Consider the following 18952-nt stretch of genomic DNA (forward strand, 5'->3'; position numbering starts at 1 on the left):
GTACCTCAGCTGCAGCGCATGGTGCCCCGGACGATGGCGGGTTCTGCTATGTAGCAGTGGGCTCGTTGATACACGAACAGCGTCGCCGAGACTCCTTACATACGGTCCCAATGGTATTCAGCCGATCCTATGACCTGACTTGTGGAGTGACCTCTGAGATCGAGCAGTCAGACTCATAGTCATGTTTGTGCGAGACCACGGTTGAGCAGTGGCCCATGGGGTTCGTACGTCATTGGGACATGCGGGTAACAGAGACAGATGAGGTTGATGTGCTTGCATATATCGAGGTACTCAGTACAGAATACAGGATGTTTCTGCGTAGGTATACATAACCTGGAGAGGAGGGTCAGTCCGGGGCGTGCCTTTGCGCAAGAACGAACATGAGCTCACCATCCACCCAACAACCACGTGCCCCCGATACCTGGAAAACGTCTAACCACACCCAAGGTGAAATATTATCATCTGTGTATCTTTCAGCGGAGTTGTAGTCGGTGAAGATGTGCAGGAAGGATTGTAGCAAAGCGAGCGATGGGTACACGGGATGACCGGGTTGGGCTTGTCTTGCAGCGACATGGAGGCTCATAGCCCCAGACGGGCGAGCTAGGTTCGAAACGCAGTCTATGCAAGAGCAAGGAAGACTTTATAGTGGACGCGAAAGCACAGCAGCCTCAGGGCGTTTGTGAGCAGACGGATATCGCCGCGTCTGAGGCACGGCGTCTGCCGACTCCCGATGTTCCTGCACGCGACATGCCACAAATCACAGTCGTGCTGATCTGGGACCTTCTCTCAGCGGACCGCTCCCGGGATGATCCAATCAGAAACTGTCGATAAGTCAATGCCTCGCCGTCCCTCTGCAGGTGTGCAATGCTGCTGAAGCGGAACGACATAGCAGCGTATATTCTTCCGCTTCTACTACTCAAGATACGTACTTAGTACCTTGCGTTTCGCGCCAACCGCAAACCCGAAGGTGACTGGCCCCAGCGTTGTGAGTGTCGCGTAATCAATTCGAAATTCGTTCACCGCAGGGCTCGCAGCAGATCTTTACCCACATCAAGTTACGCATTTGCGCACGCCGTGACCTCGGGCCGCGCGTTGAAGTGGGAGTCTGACCTGTGCGATATAAGGACTGCGTGGGATGTGTGAGTGTGCGCGTCCGCCTCTCCTCCTTCCCCGCGTCCTTAACTTCGAGCCTGTCCCGCCGATCTTTGTGTTCAAGACGAAACGCCAAGGACAACATCTGGACACCGACCGCGAAATGGACAGCGTCGACTCCAAGACTGAACAGGCGCATCCCGTTCTCGTACCTCCAGCCCGAGGGCCCAGCGAACACACGGGCAGGATACTCAGAATCAAAACAAGCCGCATGGCCAAGATTGCGATAATAACAGTCGCCGCTGCAGTATCCGTCGCGCTGCACCTCGTAAACGTCCTATATGCTTCTGCGCCAGAAGTCCTGTACCATACGGCTCATGCGAGTGCACCGGAGTTCGATTGGCATTCGGTACGTCCCCCAGCGGACATCATACGGCTGGCCTAGAATGATACTTCAACCACCACAGCTCGAGCCCTCCACTGAGATCAAGTGGACTTCCTGCTACAACGACCAAAAATGTGCTCGCCTCCTGCTCCCGCTCGACTACCTCTCCGAAGACCTTTCTGGTCCCACCACCGCCATCGCGCTCCGTATGATCCCTGCTCGCGACCGCACCAACTACCGCGGCACCGTCCTAATCAACCCGGGTGGGCCAGGCGGGTCCGGCACGGATCTTCTGGCTCGTGCAGGGACAAACATTTCGACAATCGTCGGGGACTCGTTCGACGTGCTTGGCTTCGACCCGCGCGGAGTGGGCGCGAGCAACCCTGCTTTGAATTGCTTCTCGAGCAAGGGGCAGAGGGACATCTGGCTAACGCAAGAGGGACACCAGTTCTTGAACACGTCGGACGAGGCGTTGCTGGGGTTGTATAGGGCAAGGCAGCGCGTGGTGGGCGATAGGTGTGCGAAGAGCGATGGGGGAGAGGAGGGCATTGCGCGGTTCATGAGCACGGCGAGCGTCGCAACAGACATGTTGAAGATCACAGAGAAATTAGGGCAGGAGAAGCTGCATTACTGGGGCTTCGTGAGTGGACTTATTAAAGCCTTCAGTGTGCTCATGCTGACTGACCTTTTGTTGTACAGAGCTATGGGACCATCCTCGGGCAGTACTTCACTGCCATGTACCCCGACAAAGTCGGACGTGTGATCATTGACGGCGTGTACGACGCGTACAACTATCGAGGCGCGCTCTGGAACTCGAACCTCCTCGATAACGAAGCGGTCATCAACTCTCTATTCACGTACTGCCACGAGGCCGGCCCCCTCAAGTGCGCGCTGTATGAATCGAGCCCGGGAAAGATTCGCGAGCGATATTATCGCGTGCTCGACCGCGTCGAGCGCGAACCTATCCCTGTTCCTCACGCCGAACCCCCTCTCCTGATCACGCGCAAGGCCCTCGTGAACCAGATCTTCCGCGCCGCATACAAGCCCATCAACACGTACGGCACCGTCGTCGACACCATCCGTGCAATCGAGACCGCGAACCAAACCGCGCTGACCGCACTCGCCCCGAAGATCGTCGACCCAACTGAGTGTGCTTGCCGCACAGAGCTACCACAGATCGTCGAAAACGACGCGTTCTCTGCGATCGCGTGCGGGGACGGAGAGAAGCGCACGTACGACCCCGAAGTGTACAAGGCGTACTACGCAGACCTCACGAGCGATGCGCCAAATGCCGGCCCCTTCTGGGCCGTACACTTCCTCCAGTGCACCGAATGGTCCGTCCGCCCGAAGTGGCGGTACACGGGCCCGCTCGCCGCGGCAAACACGTCGCACCCGATCCTCATCCTCCAACCGAGGTTCGACCCGGTATGCCCGTTGAGGGACGCGCTGGCTGTACGGGAGCGGTATGCGGGCGCGGGGCTACTCGTGCAGAACTCGTACGGGCATTGCTCGATGAGCGCGCCAAGCGTGTGCACAGCGAAGCATGTGCGGGCGTACATGGAGGACGGGAGGCTGCCGAAGGAAGGAACGGTGTGCGAGCCTGACGAGTTGCCGTTTGTGGGGCAGGTGAGCGATGCGAGGGCGATGTCAGGAGAAGATGCGACGTTATCGGAGGCTTTGCGGGGGTTGTCGGAGGTTGTGCCTATGTTCGGTGCGTAGGAATGCCGTGAGATGTATTGAAATCGTGTTCTCCCCGTCGCAGGCAAGGCTCTGTGTATTTCTATCACAATGCAAGCTACAATGGACCAGTCTGGATTGCCGATGAGTATAGTCAACTTCAGCCTGAATACCGAGGTTCCCACTACAGGTGCACTTATCAGCTGGAATTCGGCCTCTACTTCCGCCATAGGCACAGCGGCGAGCGTAGTGTTGTGCGGGCTCCGTGCTTACCCGTTGGGCGCTATGTGTACTACGTATCCGGTCCCACGGAGGTCATCCGCATCCAACATACAGTGATCGATTGTATTGATGGGCGACATATCTGTCCTTGCAGAGGCCCAGAACACACGGTTTGCTCTGCACTAATCAAAGGGAAGATCCAGACGACTATATGATTTGTGGCCATGGTCTCCGCCGTCGAATCCCCTTCCTCTTTCTGTCCCCTACTGCGACAATCCTCTTCCTTTTACACTGCCTAACCCATGCCTGCAACAATGCCTGCACGAATTCTCGTCACGGGCGGCACTGGCCTCGTGGGGCAAGGCATCAAGTACGCTATTGAGACCGAGCCAGTGAACTCGCACTTCGGGAAGCGGGATGGTGAGGAGTGGATCTTCATCGGCTCTTCGGAGGCGGATCTGAGGTACGTGCATCATGAAATATGCTCGAGTGAGCGATGATACTAGAGTAGAACCCAGAAATAAGGGGCAGACCGAGAAGCTGTTCGAGAAATATCAGCCCACTCATGACATCCATCTAGCTGCGCGTGGTATGCCCCAATACCCTGCAGCACTCCGCAGAAACCTGTAGGAACGCTGACGATTTTCGCCAGTTGGCGGCGTATTTGCGAACATGGCAAGGAAGGTAAGGCACCATTTATAGTCCATGCACGTCCAAGCACATGAGCCGTATTTGCTTATCGAGACGCGCCTCCCAGCTCGACTTCTTGCGCGACAATCTTCTTATCAACGACAACGTGTTGCACACTGCGCATGAGTTTAAGGTCAAGAAGGTCATCTCCTGTCTCTCGACTTGCGTGTACCCCGACAAAGTCGAGTATCCACTTGACGAGACCAAGATTCATCTCGGCCTCCCGCACGAGTCGAACTTTGGCTACTCGCATGCGAAGCGACTCGTTGACATTCAAAATCGGTAGGCGCCTCAATCCCTCATGAACGATCGCAATCAGTGGAAGCAACGGCTGATGGCTCGAGGGTCACAGCGCGTACAGGGAGCAATTTGGTGACATTATCACATCTGCGATCCCTACGAGTGTGTTTGGTCCTCATGACAACTTGTGAGTATCCATGTCAGATTGGGACATTGCGTCTGGTAGGTTCCGTGTCGGTGACACTCCTCACCAGCGACTTGGAGAGTGCGCATGTTCTTCCCGCGCTTATTCATAGATGTTATCTCTCGAAGAGTGCGTTGCCTCCCGTACATTGCATTCCATACCCTTAGAAGTTCTGACCTTTGCCTCCTTCATGTTACCTAATGGCATGACGGGCAGCCAACAATACACCCTTTGTTGTTTGGGGCTCCGGCAAGGCCCTAAGGCAGTTCATCTACTCGCGCGACTTAGCAAAGCTTTTCGTCTGGATGCTCCACAGCTATGACTCTGTCGAACCGCTCATCCTCTCCGTGGGGGAGGACGAAGAAATCACCATCAAGCAAGCCGCAGACGCGGTCGTCAAAGCGGTCGGCTTCAAGGGTGAGTACCAGTTCGATACGACCAAGTCGGACGGCCAGTTCCGCAAGCCTGCAACAAACAAGAAACTGCTGGGGCTTCTGAAGGATACCGATTTCAGGTTCACGCCTTTTGATCGAGGTGAGTGATACGTGGGCTACATTCTCGCGAGAATCCGGAAGCATGAGATGCTGACTAAACTACTCTTGGAATCATAGCCCTGGATGAGATGGTGCAATGGTTCCTACAAAACTACATGGATGCTCGGACAGGCAAGCCGCAGTAGCGATGGCCATGGGTTTAAGGCTATACTCACTTCTCAAATTCCGTGAGACTCCTACACGAGATACCGTGATCTCCAATCGCGGGCAACCGGTATACATAGATCTCGATAGGCCATGAACATACAATCGATCAATAGAACAAAACTCGGACACCTATACACTGATCATGGTGCAAGGCTGGTGATCACGTCCACAAGCGGGCTCGGCTTCTTCTCTCTGGAACCCCCTGCATAGGCCTCCCAAGCATACCCAACGAGCTCGTGTAGCGACGCCGGCAGGTGCTCATAGCCGGCCGTAGGGGCTGCCAGTGCTGTGTTGCGCGGACTCCACGCGTATACGCCCGATTGTTTCAGCGTGCCTTCCGGTGTCTTCACATTGAGATGGTCCCTCGCCTGGCATGTGTATGTGCTCGAGAGACACCAAACACCATTGAATGGGCCACCATCGGGCAGACGTGCTACATCCTTGACGAGAGCTGCGAGGATAACGAGGTCCTGCGGCTGTACCTTCAGGACATTCCCGTCAGAGTCGACAGCGATGTCTGGGAGGAAGAGAGCCATGACAAAACCCTCGGCACACATGGCGCTGAACCGGTGGGTGAACAAGAGGTTATCTATGGTGGGTTGGAATGTAAGGGCATCGTGATCGGGGTGTGGCACAGCGCGCGTGTGCCAGCCTTCGGCAGAGATGGACGTAGATGTCATGAGACAACTGCCTGGCTGTTATGGTATACAGGATAATGAGGCTCATGTTTCACAGAACTTACCAGGTAGGGGCTCGCTATAGCGCAACCCAGTCCTCAAACGACTAGGCTGCTCACTTCGTCGTGGTCAGGATAAGAGAAGCAGCAATGGTTACACTACACACGCTTCCAAGTTCTCAGCGAACACAGCTATGGTTGCACCGCCATCTCCCCGTGATCAGCCCCCCGTGATCACCGCGCAGCCTGCGGCTTCGCTACTACCACAGGAGCTGTCATGACAATGGCCTCACAATCCGTCTGCTGTCATAGGCGTTGCGTATCACTCTGGAGCTTGAAGGATTGCGAATTGAACGAATACCGATGAGATAGTAGGGAACCGGGTGTCATTGACTTGATGAAGACGATCATGATTCTCCGGAAGCAGTCAGTAGGGAACGCCGATACGCAGGAAGGTATAGACAGGTTGATCTCTCTGGATTTGCCCAAACTGTATGATCCGGCACGCGCGCGGGGTGTAAATTGTTCCCTGACTACCTAAGTAGGAACCAGATGCATCAAAGGGAATGCGCTTGTCTGTCTTGTCCCAGACCCATCTGCAGGTCCTTCTGCCTCAATCGTGGGACAATTGATGCCGGTGATTGTAGGATCGGCCTTCGGCGTGGACAGCTGGGGGAAGACAAGTACAGTACTAGTCTAAGCACTTCTCTGAGTTGAATGTGGGTTTGCTGATTGATAGACGACTCGTATATACTATTGTCATTAGAGCGGGGTGTTCGAGGAATGATGCTCGTGAAGGGGGTTATTTGAGGAGGGAATTGAGACATCCTGATCTGGTGGCGCGAGCGGATTACCAGAGAATGTCGGGAAGTGATAAAAGGCTCACTTTCCGTGGAATATCTTGCTTTCTGATCACAAACCACAGCAAGAGCACAATCCTCCAAGCTCCCACGCCCAATCGGCACCTCTCGGCCAGAACCGTTCACAACCCCCATCGCTATCCCTGAAATCGTTCAGATACGGATCGAACTAGAAGTTGAGATGGTCCCCGATAAAGTTGCCGTCCTGATACACACGCATCAACCTTGAGCCGGGTGGACGGGGCTTCATGCTCCCGTGGTGGTGTTTAATGGGTGAATCTGGGATGGGTACGACTTCGATAATTGTTCTGCAGTGAAGCGGCTTACGTCGCTTTCCCTTCTTCTGCATGGCCTCTTCCAATATTTTCTCGCTATTTCCCAGTCCCTCGAAATCAGCGAAAGGACTAGTAGTGTTCACAGCATACTCACTATTCCTCAAACAGTTTCCACCCTTCCTTTATAAACCCGACCTCCTGCTCCTCGCGATCAAACCGCGCGTCCAATCCAGCAAGATATGCGAACTTCCGCGATACGAGCGTGCGCAGATCAGATATGTTGTACAAACGCCCGAATGACTTGGGGTTGTGGGGATTGTCGAAGGTAGCGTGGGGAAGGGTATCAATCTCGTAGGAATTGAGACGATAGTATGCCGTCGCTGCCAAGCGGTGAGCCCTTAGCGATCGAGACGACAGCTATAGATATTCCAGAAGCTCACCATCAGATCTATACACCCCGCGATCGCCAACCTTCTGCTTGTAGCGAGGATCGTGTAGGCGTGACCATTTACGGTCGACGCACCACTTCTTCCAACGCTCCTCGCGCTCCTCCTTGCTTTGCACTTTGCTTGCTGCCTCGTCTCGAGTCCGCTTGGGCAAAGCCTGGGGTGCAGTCTGAGGTGAGTCGTTGGATGGGCTAGACCTTCGACTAGGTTCATTGACTACCATCGCGCGGCCCATAGGGCTCGAAGGCCCCGTCGCTAGGTCAGGCTTGTTAGCTTTCTTGCGACTCTGTCGGACGGGGGCCTCAAGCGCCCCATGATCGGCAACAGAGTCGGCCTTGACTGAAAGGCTGGGAACAGAGAGAGGAGGAAGGAACGAGTGAATATCCTCTTCCTTAACCTCTTCCTTAACCTCTACCTTCGCCTCCGCCTTGACCGCAGCGACACGGTGCAACCGCTTATTGCTGGACGTGAAGGCGAGGGCATTGTCATTCCCGGAAGCTGAGGCTGATGTGACGACGTCCGCCTTTTCGTCTGTTGGGGACTGTTCGCGCATACGCTTAGAGTGCGTGCGGGTCGGTGGGGGGCGAGACATCGGGCCTGTAAGAGCTCGAGGGCGAAGAGTGGAGTTGTGTGTCATGTCCTTTGGCCTGGAGACCTAAATACGTCAGAAATTAGGCTTGAATGCCCAAACTGGTATCTCCGCAGACCCAGCGGGCCCGCACGAGAGATGCTCGATGCGCCGGACGACTCTCCCTCGAGTGGTGAGCAACCTGCATCAGTTCCGATTGCGGAGATACGATGCAGATCCCAATCGGTGGGAGTCCGTGGCTGAACAGGCGGAGGCGGCGGAGAATCAGTCTCGTCGGATCTTGCAAAGATTCGCCCGCAGACGTACCGTAGAACCTCCCAGCGCATCTTGCCATGGACTCAAAGTAAACCACGTGTAGAGCTTACCGGAACATAATGCTCAGAATGAGGCCAACCTCTCAGGCAGAGTCATGCGAAGAGGCGAATGTGACTTAAGCTGATTCACTGACTTGCTGTGGTGGAGATCATACATCAGCTTCGAGCTACGAACCTTTCAATGAACATGAGCTGCCGCATCAACAGCATATACAATGGCAATGGTACGAATTATAGAGGCCGACACTGAGTCATGGCCAGAAGCTGATCTGGGCAACTGGCAAGCATCAACTGTTAAGTACGCTTCGTGCTTCTCCTTACTTGACTCCGAGGGGCGCTGTGAGCTTCTGCAAATTTGGTACAAACATAGAGAAGCGCTTAATTAGTGAACTCACCAGTATGCACGCTTTCCAGCTTCATGGAATGAGCATGCGTCCTCGGGCTCTGAAGGCGGGCGTCGGTGGGTATCAAGGACCTCCGGTGATGGCGGGAAGTAGCACTTGGGTGGGTTGGACGCCGGCATCGCAGGATCTGGAGCGTCTGCTCGCTCGTTTCCTCCACAACGCGACCGCCCTGCGATCATCATTTGCCACCTGTCTCTTCCCACTGCTTCCTCTCTGTTTTCGGCCTTCTCGTTCTCAGGTGCAGCGCCGCGGTGAGCATACATTTGTCGACTCTCCAACGCAGGCGCCATGTCCGAAGGGGCTCTCTCGGTACAGGCTGAGGGTAACAATGCGACCAAGCCGATACCGACTCTCCTGACGACTGCCATCGAGGTTCCGCCACCCGATGCTGACAAGGTCTCTACGCCGACATCCCCCACGGAGCTTCCTACTGTCGTCGCGACGAAGCCCCCTTTTTCTCTGGCAAAGGTAGCCGCGGACGATGAGGAGAAGAAAGCCGAGCCTTTGTCGGCGGTAGCGGAAACCGCGACGGAGGAAACGGTAACTTCAGCGGACACGAAACCGACAACTGCGAACATCCCGGCTGACAACTCTGCGGGGGGCTCGGAATATACGGATGCGGAGGAGTCGTTTGGTACAGCCGAGGCCAAGGTTCAGTCTCTGCCGTCTCCCGAATTAACCAGCATCCCACTATCGCCCGCCGAAGCTCAGGCAACACCTGTCCCTCCTCCATTAGACGTTCAAACCTCTTCCAAACCTTCAGCACCAGTCGAGTTGTCAGAGCCTCCAGTGCCAGCAACGGTGCTGGCGGGTCCCTCACAGGCGCATCAGTCTACGGGGTCTAGTGCACCTCCCAGCGACGCGGCTTCAGCAGAAGTCTCTGCGGCGTCTCCTACGACAAATGAAGTCAAAGCCCCTGCTCCTCTTGATACTCTCCTCTCGCCTACTGAAACCGAGGGCAAGTTCTCACAACGCGACTCAGTCGCGGCGTCCGAAGTTACGGACGACGAAACCCGGTTCTCTACCGTCCTTCTTAGCGCGCGGCAAAGCCTAGCTACTCCGATAAAGCTCGCTGTGAACTCCAGCGAGTTAATCACCGTCGACGAGGGCACAGGATCCGAAGAAAGCACGCTTGTGGACGACTGGCGGAAGCATAAGAAGACCGCGTCGAACTCGACGATCCTCTCCGCGAACAACGTTCCGTACCTCTTGTCGAAGCTCAGCGAAGCTGAAGAGGGCGAGACACGATCACGACCGAGCAGTCTTCAGGGAACGCAGGCCATCAAGGAGGGGTTTTACCAGAGGCACGAGGAGGCGAGAGCTGAGGAGGACTCGGAAGAGGCTGTGGACTGGGGTGCGTCGTGTTGTTATCTCTCCCATTGGTATGCGTCCGTAACCGTCTTGCTTGTATATAGACTTTTGGGGCGAAGTCATGAATGGTACTTGCCCTTTCCCAAAACGTATACTTGATAACCCTGCTGAGGTGCGTGCGATCATCCAGACTATCAAGGATTCGCGGCGGCGAATCCCGAAAGGCTGGCAAAGGCGATCGAACGAGGCATTCCCCAGACCCTTCGTGGTATGATTTGGCAGCTTATGTATGCGTGCTTAGAATGTATCGTGCGAGAATCCCGAAGACATCTGACCTTTCCCCCAGGTCCGCATCGAAGGATCCGGAACTAGAGGCTACCTACCTCCGGTTACTGAAGGAGTCGAGTCCTCACGAGAAATCAATACAACGCGATCTTGGGAGGTACGTATCCGGCCTGCACGCCCAATGCCGCGAGCGATATTGACCATAGTGTAGGACGTTTCCACATCATGCCTTCTTCACGGATGGCCATGGTATCGGACAAGAGAACCTCTTCAATGTGCTCAAAGCGTATTCACTGTGCGTCACTAGTACTCCCCTATCTTGTTAGCGTGGCCTCGTGATGAGCCGTCGACCAGTTATGATCCTCAAGTAGGCTATTGTCAAGGACTGCCGTTCATCGTTGCAATCCTTCTCCTCAACGTAAGTCTCGAACTGTCGCGATCGTAGCATGGTTCCTCATTCTGTTTGCATCCTTATAGATGCCCGACGAAGAAGCATTCTGCCTGCTCGTCCGACTGATGCATTCATACGATCTTCGGGGGCACTTTCTTCCGGAAATGCCTAGGCTGCAGCTACGATTGGTGAGCTCCTCTGATTATTACCAACTAATAGAAAGGAAATTTTGACGTGGCTTCGTCTCCGTAGTTTCAGGTAAATTACCATCGAGCACACAGATAATTCGCCCATCTGACCAGGGGAATCAGTTTGAGAGACTACTGGAAGAAGTCCTTCCCGTGCTTTACCTACATTTTGTGCGGCAAGGAGTGAAGGCGAGCATGTACTGCTCGCAGTGGTTCCTTACTATGTTCAGTTATCGGTATGTATCGCCTCTGCCACTTTGCGACTAGTGAGCCTCATTGATTGGTCGTCGTTCCGACAGGTTCCCGATGGAGATCGTCTTTCGAATATACGACAACTGTTTAGCAAGCGGTATTGAGGCAATGTTCGCGTTCAGCATGGCATTGCTGAGCAAGAACGAGGCGACGCTGCTATCGCTGAAGTTCGACCAGCTGATCCAGTTCCTGAATCAGCGCGTGTTCGATGTATACCAGGTATGCAATCTCCCTCCTCCATATCCATTGTACGCGGACGCGGACGCATTGCTCATCTGACAACTCCCTTCACAGATCGGCCCTGTAATACCAGGTCAGGCACCAACGGACGTTAGATACCGCGTGGACGACTTCGTGCAGGACGCAATCTCGTTGAGGATTACACCCTTTATGTTGGACAACTACGCACATGAGTACGAGGAGCTCGTCCGCGCGCGAGATGCGCATAAGCTCGAGATGGAGAACCTTAAGAACACCAACGCAAGGCTTGTCGCACAAGTGTATGTCGTTTTTCCCATGTCGTGACCAGTGAGGGGCTAATCTCGAGCTGTGTTCAAAGGAACAGCCTGGAGTCTGCTATGGCACAGCTGAATACGGAGCACTGTCAGGTCTTGGTGAGTGCATCTGGATCATTGGTACTGAATTTTGCCACCTTACTGTTTCACTCATAGAACGAGCTCGTTATGGCGCGCCTGCGGCATGAAGAACTCGAATCCGAGCTCGTGCGGTATAAACTTCTGTGCGTAGTTCAGCCGCCTTTCTATCAATCCGTACTTACCCGCCCTCCGTTAGCTACGCCGAAGCAATGCATCAAAGCGAAGACGCGATGTCATCCCACCGCATCTCGCTCGTCGGTAGCAAGCGCGGTAGCAACAGCAGTAGCCGCTTCAGTTGATAGCACCGACCCATTCGTCGTATCACCTCATTGCATATTTCGCCCCGTCTCTCCTTGTCATCGGTGTTCAATCTTGTATTGGTCTCCTTCATTGCATGCATGTATCCTGAGTATCACAGCATTCACATAGAATAATGATATGGCAGCATGGTATCTTTAATCGCGTGTGGAAAATGGGCGGGTACCCCACTGCAGCGCCCGTCATAGTATAGTCATGGCACGACACGGGCTAGTTATGGTGATGGTGACGGTATAGGTAAAGGTCGTGGGTACGGTTTAGCGGCCTGAGGGGTGCGAGACGAGAAGCCATTCCATGCTGGAGAGATGCTCGTATCCGATCCCGTTCGGCGTGAGGTAAACTGGGCATTCGTCGACCTGACGAACATCGCGCCCAGCATCTCCTCCATCCGCGTCAGCTTGTCGTCCATCGAAAAGACGCGTTTCTCCAACGAGGTGAATCTGCTCTGCATGCCATCAAACCTGGTGTCCATAGCGTCGAACCGATGTTCCATGGTCGTGAAGCGCTGGTCCATTAGCTCGAGACGTTGGTCAAGGCTCATTGGACCGTAACGGATATCATCCTGGCAGCGAACAAGTGCGTGTAACTTGTCGTGCGCGCCGACGGTGAGGGAACCTCTTTTATCACATTCAAGACAGATGAAGACGTCATCTGGTCACAAGATGGTGAGAACATGGCAGACGCATGAATACATACTCAAGTTACTGACCTTCGCAAGTTATACAGTACCAGCAAGGTTTCGATACTTGCTTTCTGCAGATGATACATGATAAGCTGGCCTGAGCGATCTTCTTCACCCGAGCTTGGCGACGAAGTGCGGGATTCTGCAACACCTCGTCTGTCAAAAGCTCTGTGACTTCGTTGAACGTCCTCCGCGCGCTCTTGAGTGCCATTCGGGCTGCCTGATTCATCCTTCCAAACTCACGCAGATGTAACATTGTGCGGACCTTGAAGACAGCATGACCCGGTAGATGGGGCGCAGGGAGGTCGGGGCGCTTCTCGACATCAATCTCGCTGCTACGACACCGCGGGTCGTCACAGAGGTTAAGAGTTTTGTTGGAGTCGCAGTCGAGGCATACTATGCGGGAACCGACTATAGTGTTCTCGCAATGGTCACAGGTGACGTCGCTACGCGAGATTTTTGTCAGTCCATTTAATGATGATGTACGTCAGACTTACAGATGGATTGCAGTAGTCCGAAGCTCATATTGGTATCGGGTTTCGTATAATCTCGCGTCCGCTGTCGTGAGGGTTTTCCGTATCCTCGCCAGCTCCATCAGCTCTTCTTCGACCAATTCCGCGTAGTTCAGGCGAATCAGTAGCTCGATGTAGCGTTTCCGATCGTCTCTTCGTCGTTCAAAATACGTCCACGAAAATCTTCGCATGCTGACCAGCTCGCGGACTATGGTTGTAGCATACCTCCACAGCGCACGAGGTCTGTTGATTTGGAATTCGATGGGATCCGGCCGGCAGCACATGTACGCGGCCGGTAGTCTCTTGAAGACGAAGCGATCTGCTGTCGAACCCACGACCAGGGAGGAATGATTGTCGCCTTGGCGCTTGATAATCTTCGACTCTGAGTTGGCCGCTTCGGGAGAAGTGCCCCAAGTTCCGGAAAATGTCCTGTCCTTGTCGTGGAGGTACCCTCTGAAGTAAAGGGGCGCAAAGCGAGTGGCGTACTTAATCACGAAAGTGTAGCAGATACGACCATCCACTTCTGATATATACCTGCCCTGGAGATGATAAGCAGTGCCATTTGCAGTACGAGAAGTAGCTTCGAAGCGGATCGAATCGACGGCGTGGATTTGAATGGAAAGCATGGGTTGGCAGGGGTACAAATTTCCCTTGGACATGAATCCAGACCAAGATCCAAGCCTAGGCACCCAGGGCTACGTCAGCTATGCAGCAAGAGGACAACCATGTCACGTACAAGGCTCTAAGAGGCCACTTCGACGTCATGTCTTTCTCCGTCGGGGAGAACCGAGGCGCATCATATCCAGTCGGATCGAACCAGTCGTCATTGTCCAATGGATAGTTCAGAATATCGTCCGAATTGATGTCCTGCGCCTCCCCATCGTCGTTATACACGACGTTAGGGAACTCGATATTGCGGCTCCATAGGCCTTCCGAATTACGCCAATGCTCGAACTAAGGTTGATCAGGAAGTGTCTCAGGGCACAAATCACTATATTGCGTACCAAACCGCATGCGAACCCTTTGAACTGCTGTCGTGGATCGAGCTTCTGTTGTCTGAAGATGTCTGGAGGGGACATGAACAGAAATCACAAGTTTCCTAAGGATCGAGTCACCTTGAAGGTCCTTGTACCGAAATTCGACGGCTTGGAGAACCCATTGAACCGTATTGGCAGCGTCCAATAGCTCAACCCTACTGATGACTTTCTGGCGAGCAATACGCATAACCTCGTAGTCCTTCTTGAGGAGGAGGTACAAGATCGGGAAGACATACTGAGGCAATTAACGATTGGATTATGCTTCATACATATGTAAATACTGAAGCTCACCTTCTCGATCCTTCCGGGTCCGGTGACAAGAGTTAATGTGTCCATGGCGTCGATGTCGTACCGGACCGCTTCCAAACGTTCGCGGAGACGCTGCTCTTCGTCATCGATGTAGCTCTGGAACTTCTCTCGTAATCCCTCCAACGGGTAGTAAGGCCTGATAGACGAAGTCAACTCTGATACTCTAGTCCAGACGCTGTGGAGGTAGGTGTCGACGACGTTGCGTACGGCTGGGTGGATATGAGCTTTGAGCGAGAACATCTTGGCAAACAGGTTATAAATCTTGTCCCGATACATCGTAGCAGATATCTGCCATCCTGCCATGTACGTCCGCACGTCCGTTTAGCATAGCTAGACAAAGCCAGTTTCGGAGGACCCACCAATCGCCCAGTAGGCAAGCCAGTGAAGTAGGCTGTGCGTCTTGTAAGCTGGTAGGCAATGAACACTAGGTAAGCATATGTCTTACCTCCAATCTCTTGGGCGAGCAGTTGTTAGTTCATTGGCTTCTGAGACGGTGATGAAGTTGGATGCGTCGTCGTTGAAGGCTTCGACGATGGGTTGCAATCTGGTCACATTGATCCACTCCAACGCCCATCCGTCTTCTTTCTTGGTGCGGAGAACATAAATTCTATCGTTCCGCTTCTTCTCCTCCTCTTTCTCGCGGAAATGATCTCGCAATGCTAGTACGAAGTGACGCGCTTTCGTGCTCCCACGCCAGCCCTAGAGTTTATTGACATCGTGATTCGAGAGCGATAAGGCTTCGATGACATACCATTTCTTTCCATATTGCGTACAAATCCTCAACATAGCGTGTCAGTTTAAGTTCAATGAACACCGGAAAAGGACTCACTGGATCGATAATCCTGTCATGTGGCCGAGACGGAATCGCGTTGATGACACGGTCCCCTTCTCGATGGACTACTCTGGCGAGCTCATCCACAATCTGCTGTCGCTGCATCTCAAATTTCCGTGAGAACGTCTGGGCATTTCTCTCCACCGCCAGTTCTATATCTTCCCTCAGCTCCAACTTCAACTCTTCCATGTCGAATGCGACATCCTGCCGTCCACGGATATCTAACGTGCCATCCACGTCTCCACGGAATTCGTGAATCAGCTCCCTGAGAAGGCGCTCGTTGTCCATGACTGCTTGAAGTCCGCCCCTGCCCCTGACGCGAGCCGCTATGTCCTCGTACTCTGGGGACAGAGCCGTGTGGAAGTAAGCCAACATGTCGTCCAATCTGCCAAGTGCTCCAACGCTCAGCCCCACTAGATTGTCTGCGCGACGTGGAACCGCTCACCTATCCTGAGTCTGCTGTGCCGTGCCCTCTATTTCGTCCAGCTTCGCGTTGGCTTCGATATCCAAGCCCGTATGCATCGAGAGCGCGAACTCAAATTCGGCGCGACGCTTATGGAAGGCGGCAGAAAGATTGCAGAGAATGGTACCCCAACTGGGACATGTCAGGATCTTGACGATAGGCTTCTTCTTGAGATAGGTATCGCAAGTATTCGCGCACTCCCTGATGTCGGTTGCTGTTCGCTCAAGCAGGCGCTCCATGCGAGCTTTGATAGAAACACCATCAGGCCCAACCTCCTCTTCGCTCTTGATTGTGTGCAGCCTAGCATCGTCAGCGAAACAGTGCATGAAACTAGAGGGAAGACCTACTGGACTAGCGCAGCCATCATATCGCTCATCTCGCCATACACGGCAAGGACCTTCTTGTTATTGTCTCTTCGCTTCAACTCCAGCTCGTAGACCACTTTGAAAGTCAGGATGGCCACTACCCCAGGTGACGATCTGTCAGCACTTGGGTCAACATGCAGACGATTGGATATCTTACCTCCAGTGAAAGCGTGGACTCGCGCGATACTGTCGAGAGCTTTCATGAGCATGGGCATCCTATCGAAGAACGCATTCGTGTTGTTCGCAATGCCCTGCACGCCGTTCGAGCTGTTCGAGCTATTCCACGAGAAGTCGGGAGTGGCAACTATCGCAACTGATCCCTCCCATACGTGGTTTGACTCCTTATCTGTATAACGTGTCCAGCTTTAGCGTACCTTGGGCGCAAAGCAAACTACTCGCCTAAATCTCCCTTCTCCCTCCGACGTTGCGCAATGAGTCCATCGTGGGTGTCGCCGATCTGCTTCCACGTCTGACGGTGCTCCGGATTATCCATCTCTTTCGGTTGGGCCTCATTCCCTAGGCCTTCTTTGATGTCCGCGGAGTCTGGTTCCGAGTAACCGTCCAAGAGGTCGTAAGTCGGAGAGATGCCAGTACTAAGGGCTGGCGAAGGCACTGGTCTAGCCCCCACCGCTACGGAACCGCGGAGGTGGTAGGCTTGCTTCGTTTCTGCGCGCGGTGTCGGGAGCGGCCTGTAGGCCGCCATAACGCAAGTCAAACAAGGGGGCTGGGTAGAAGGATCGCAGCTAGTAGCGAGCTGGGGGTTCCTATATTCAAAAGACCAACGTGCACAAGCTAAGACGAGCGTTCTGATACGGCACCTGAGCTGAGTTTGTCAGTTGTGCATCTTCGATCAATCAACAACCATAGTTTACATACCATCTTTACATAGCTCGTCCTAGCACTCAACAACCTCGATCATCGCGTCCCCCACTGTCCGACAGTGACGACCACCTCTCAAAACTAGGCTTATTCTCCCACTCTTGCCTCAACGACCACATAGCTTGCCAGCTTCCGGTCAATGAGGCCTCGGTGGGAAGGATGATACCTCGAAGCTGGGCGATGACGTGAGTTGACATGGGAGATCTGACAGGGACGGCGTCCGATCAACTCGAGGCGTCGAGCGTGCACCCGTGCAATTGAGTGCCACATTCATCTCACTTACATGAGAACGCGTTCCTGAGGAACCCGCCACACTAGCTGCGACTCTCGGACGGAAGGGGTCACCCGGCACGGCAACTTGAAGAGATCAACGTCATGATGGTGCACGCTATGTACGGACGATATTCCGTGATCGTGCACGGCCGGACACAGATTATGGCTAGAGAGCTGCCTGAGACAAGATCACAGGACTCGATTGACTTGCGATACCGGCCAGAAGACTTGAAGGGTTTGTTCAACAAGATGGAAAGAACGTGATGTTGAACTTTATGGCGGGCCGTGCAAATGATGCATTGCACAGCCACAATCCCTCTCGGCTCTGGCGCCTCCGAGACCGATGTCGACAATTGCCTAGTCGCATGTGCTGACTCCAATGAGTAAAAGCATCGCAAACGAGTGCCTACACGCTTCAGGCGATGTGGACAGCATCGCAGGGATCAGAATCTCGACCCATGCTGTCGCGCTCTACTACTCATGAGTAAGATTCGAGTTCCGACCAGCCGCTTTATTCGAGAGCAGGTTTATACGATTCCCTGACAATAGGACCCAGCATCTTCTCAATAATATTAGGTAGCTCTAAATCACTCCCTCAACAGATTCGACCCAATTCGCCGTCAAGATCACCAATAGTATGAGGCTCACCAAAACCCGTCTTTAGCTCGGAAGCGATATGCCGTCGTTTTGCGATATCAATGGGGAGAGATAGGGAGGGATCATGCGCGAAAAGTGGGAGCGCACTGAGTTGCGGACGCGGTCGAGCGTGTTGCCTAGCAACATCAACCAAACAACCAACAGGCGTAGGATGAGCGTGAAGCCATCGACCGCTCGGGTCAGTCAGGGGTCCTAAATCGAGAGCGTCCAATACTTAGAGTAGATCCGCTGGCGCCGTCAAATGAGATGGAGAAGTCCATGGCCCCAACCTCGGCGATGTTCGCCCAATACCCAGAGGCTCCGATCCTACGCATGAGGGTGGGGAACCTTGAAAATCAGAAGGGTCGAAGCGTAGATTCTACAACAGAACATGCATGTGTGTCGCCTATTAGGCGACGAAAACATGCATGTTCTGTTGTATACGGCTCTCAAAGCATAATTGCTAGTGATGTCTTCTCAGTTCCCCGTAAATTCGATCCATGGGCGCATCGAGTGCTCAGACGCGAGATGGGTGGCGTATGTATGCTATGTAAGCACCGGCCCGCTAAAGCGCATATAGGCCAGAGTAGTGCGCTAATGAAAACGCTGCGTTGAACGCCTTCGCGAGTCAGCAAGATAATGAGTAGGTGATCGCCCATAATCTTGTAGGATCTCTGAATATGACATCTGAAACTGGTCGATACTATCTCCAGGCTGTCCGGGATACGTGAGCGAGCAGGAGCCTTACAGTGTTCAATAGACTCCTACTGGTAAAGCATTTAAGCGTTTGCGGACCAAGTGAAGGCATCGCTATACCTCTACATCGAAAGCCTCAGGAACCACCCTAGTATTCATGCGGCGGTTTGAT

General features: G+C 53.8%; 6 protein-coding genes across 6 annotated transcripts; 3 read left to right on the plus strand and 3 right to left on the minus strand.

Annotated features, from left to right (window-relative positions):
- Window positions 1-1538: 1538 nt before the first annotated feature.
- DICSQDRAFT_62958 (alpha/beta-hydrolase) lies at window positions 1539-3196 on the plus strand (the record flags this gene model as incomplete). The annotated part of the gene is made up of 2 exons (XM_007366803.1): window positions 1539-2117; window positions 2177-3196. The coding sequence occupies 2 exons, from the start codon at window positions 1539-1541 to the stop codon at window positions 3194-3196; spliced, it is 1599 nt and encodes a 532-aa protein (XP_007366865.1).
- A 494-nt stretch (window positions 3197-3690) lies between these two features.
- Window positions 3691-5304, plus strand: DICSQDRAFT_155778 (epimerase-domain-containing protein; the record flags this gene model as incomplete). Its single annotated transcript, XM_007366804.1, has 8 exons — window positions 3691-3839; window positions 3895-3965; window positions 4029-4060; window positions 4134-4348; window positions 4419-4493; window positions 4561-4619; window positions 4707-5024; window positions 5102-5304. The coding sequence occupies 8 exons, from the start codon at window positions 3691-3693 to the stop codon at window positions 5167-5169; spliced, it is 987 nt and encodes a 328-aa protein (XP_007366866.1). The 3' UTR covers window positions 5170-5304.
- A 27-nt stretch (window positions 5305-5331) lies between these two features.
- Window positions 5332-5879, minus strand: DICSQDRAFT_107543 (uncharacterized protein; the record flags this gene model as incomplete). The annotated part of the gene is made up of 1 exon (XM_007366805.1): window positions 5332-5879. Exon 1 carries the CDS (start codon window positions 5869-5871, stop codon window positions 5332-5334), a length of 540 nt encoding a protein of 179 aa, XP_007366867.1. The 5' UTR covers window positions 5872-5879.
- An 801-nt stretch (window positions 5880-6680) lies between these two features.
- On the minus strand, window positions 6681-8191 carry DICSQDRAFT_162041 (uncharacterized protein). The gene is made up of 3 exons (XM_007366806.1): window positions 7443-8191; window positions 7157-7382; window positions 6681-7098 (listed from the first exon to the last, which is right to left on the minus strand). Exons 1-3 carry the CDS (start codon window positions 8083-8085, stop codon window positions 6897-6899), a joined length of 1071 nt encoding a protein of 356 aa, XP_007366868.1. The 5' UTR covers window positions 8086-8191; the 3' UTR covers window positions 6681-6896.
- A 735-nt stretch (window positions 8192-8926) lies between these two features.
- DICSQDRAFT_155779 (RabGAP/TBC) lies at window positions 8927-12120 on the plus strand. The gene is made up of 13 exons (XM_007366807.1): window positions 8927-10109; window positions 10171-10194; window positions 10257-10353; window positions 10413-10508; window positions 10563-10646; window positions 10706-10769; window positions 10829-10930; window positions 11045-11166; window positions 11230-11401; window positions 11477-11682; window positions 11742-11796; window positions 11854-11921; window positions 11975-12120. The coding sequence occupies exons 1-13, from the start codon at window positions 9044-9046 to the stop codon at window positions 12075-12077; spliced, it is 2259 nt and encodes a 752-aa protein (XP_007366869.1). The 5' UTR covers window positions 8927-9043; the 3' UTR covers window positions 12078-12120.
- Window positions 12121-12310: 190 nt separating this feature from the next.
- On the minus strand, window positions 12311-16999 carry DICSQDRAFT_171163 (uncharacterized protein; the record flags this gene model as incomplete). The annotated part of the gene is made up of 15 exons (XM_007366808.1): window positions 12311-12747; window positions 12806-13224; window positions 13276-13971; window positions 14027-14244; window positions 14295-14356; window positions 14406-14562; window positions 14619-14932; window positions 14996-15027; window positions 15082-15335; window positions 15388-15414; window positions 15466-15853; window positions 15914-16231; window positions 16279-16393; window positions 16454-16642; window positions 16720-16999. The coding sequence occupies 15 exons, from the start codon at window positions 16997-16999 to the stop codon at window positions 12311-12313; spliced, it is 3906 nt and encodes a 1301-aa protein (XP_007366870.1).
- Between the last annotated feature and the right edge of the window lie 1953 nt (window positions 17000-18952).

This window comes from Dichomitus squalens (genome assembly GCF_000275845.1).
Source record: "Dichomitus squalens LYAD-421 SS1 unplaced genomic scaffold DICSQscaffold_20, whole genome shotgun sequence".
Classification (NCBI taxonomy): Eukaryota; Fungi; Basidiomycota; class Agaricomycetes; order Polyporales; family Polyporaceae; genus Dichomitus; species Dichomitus squalens.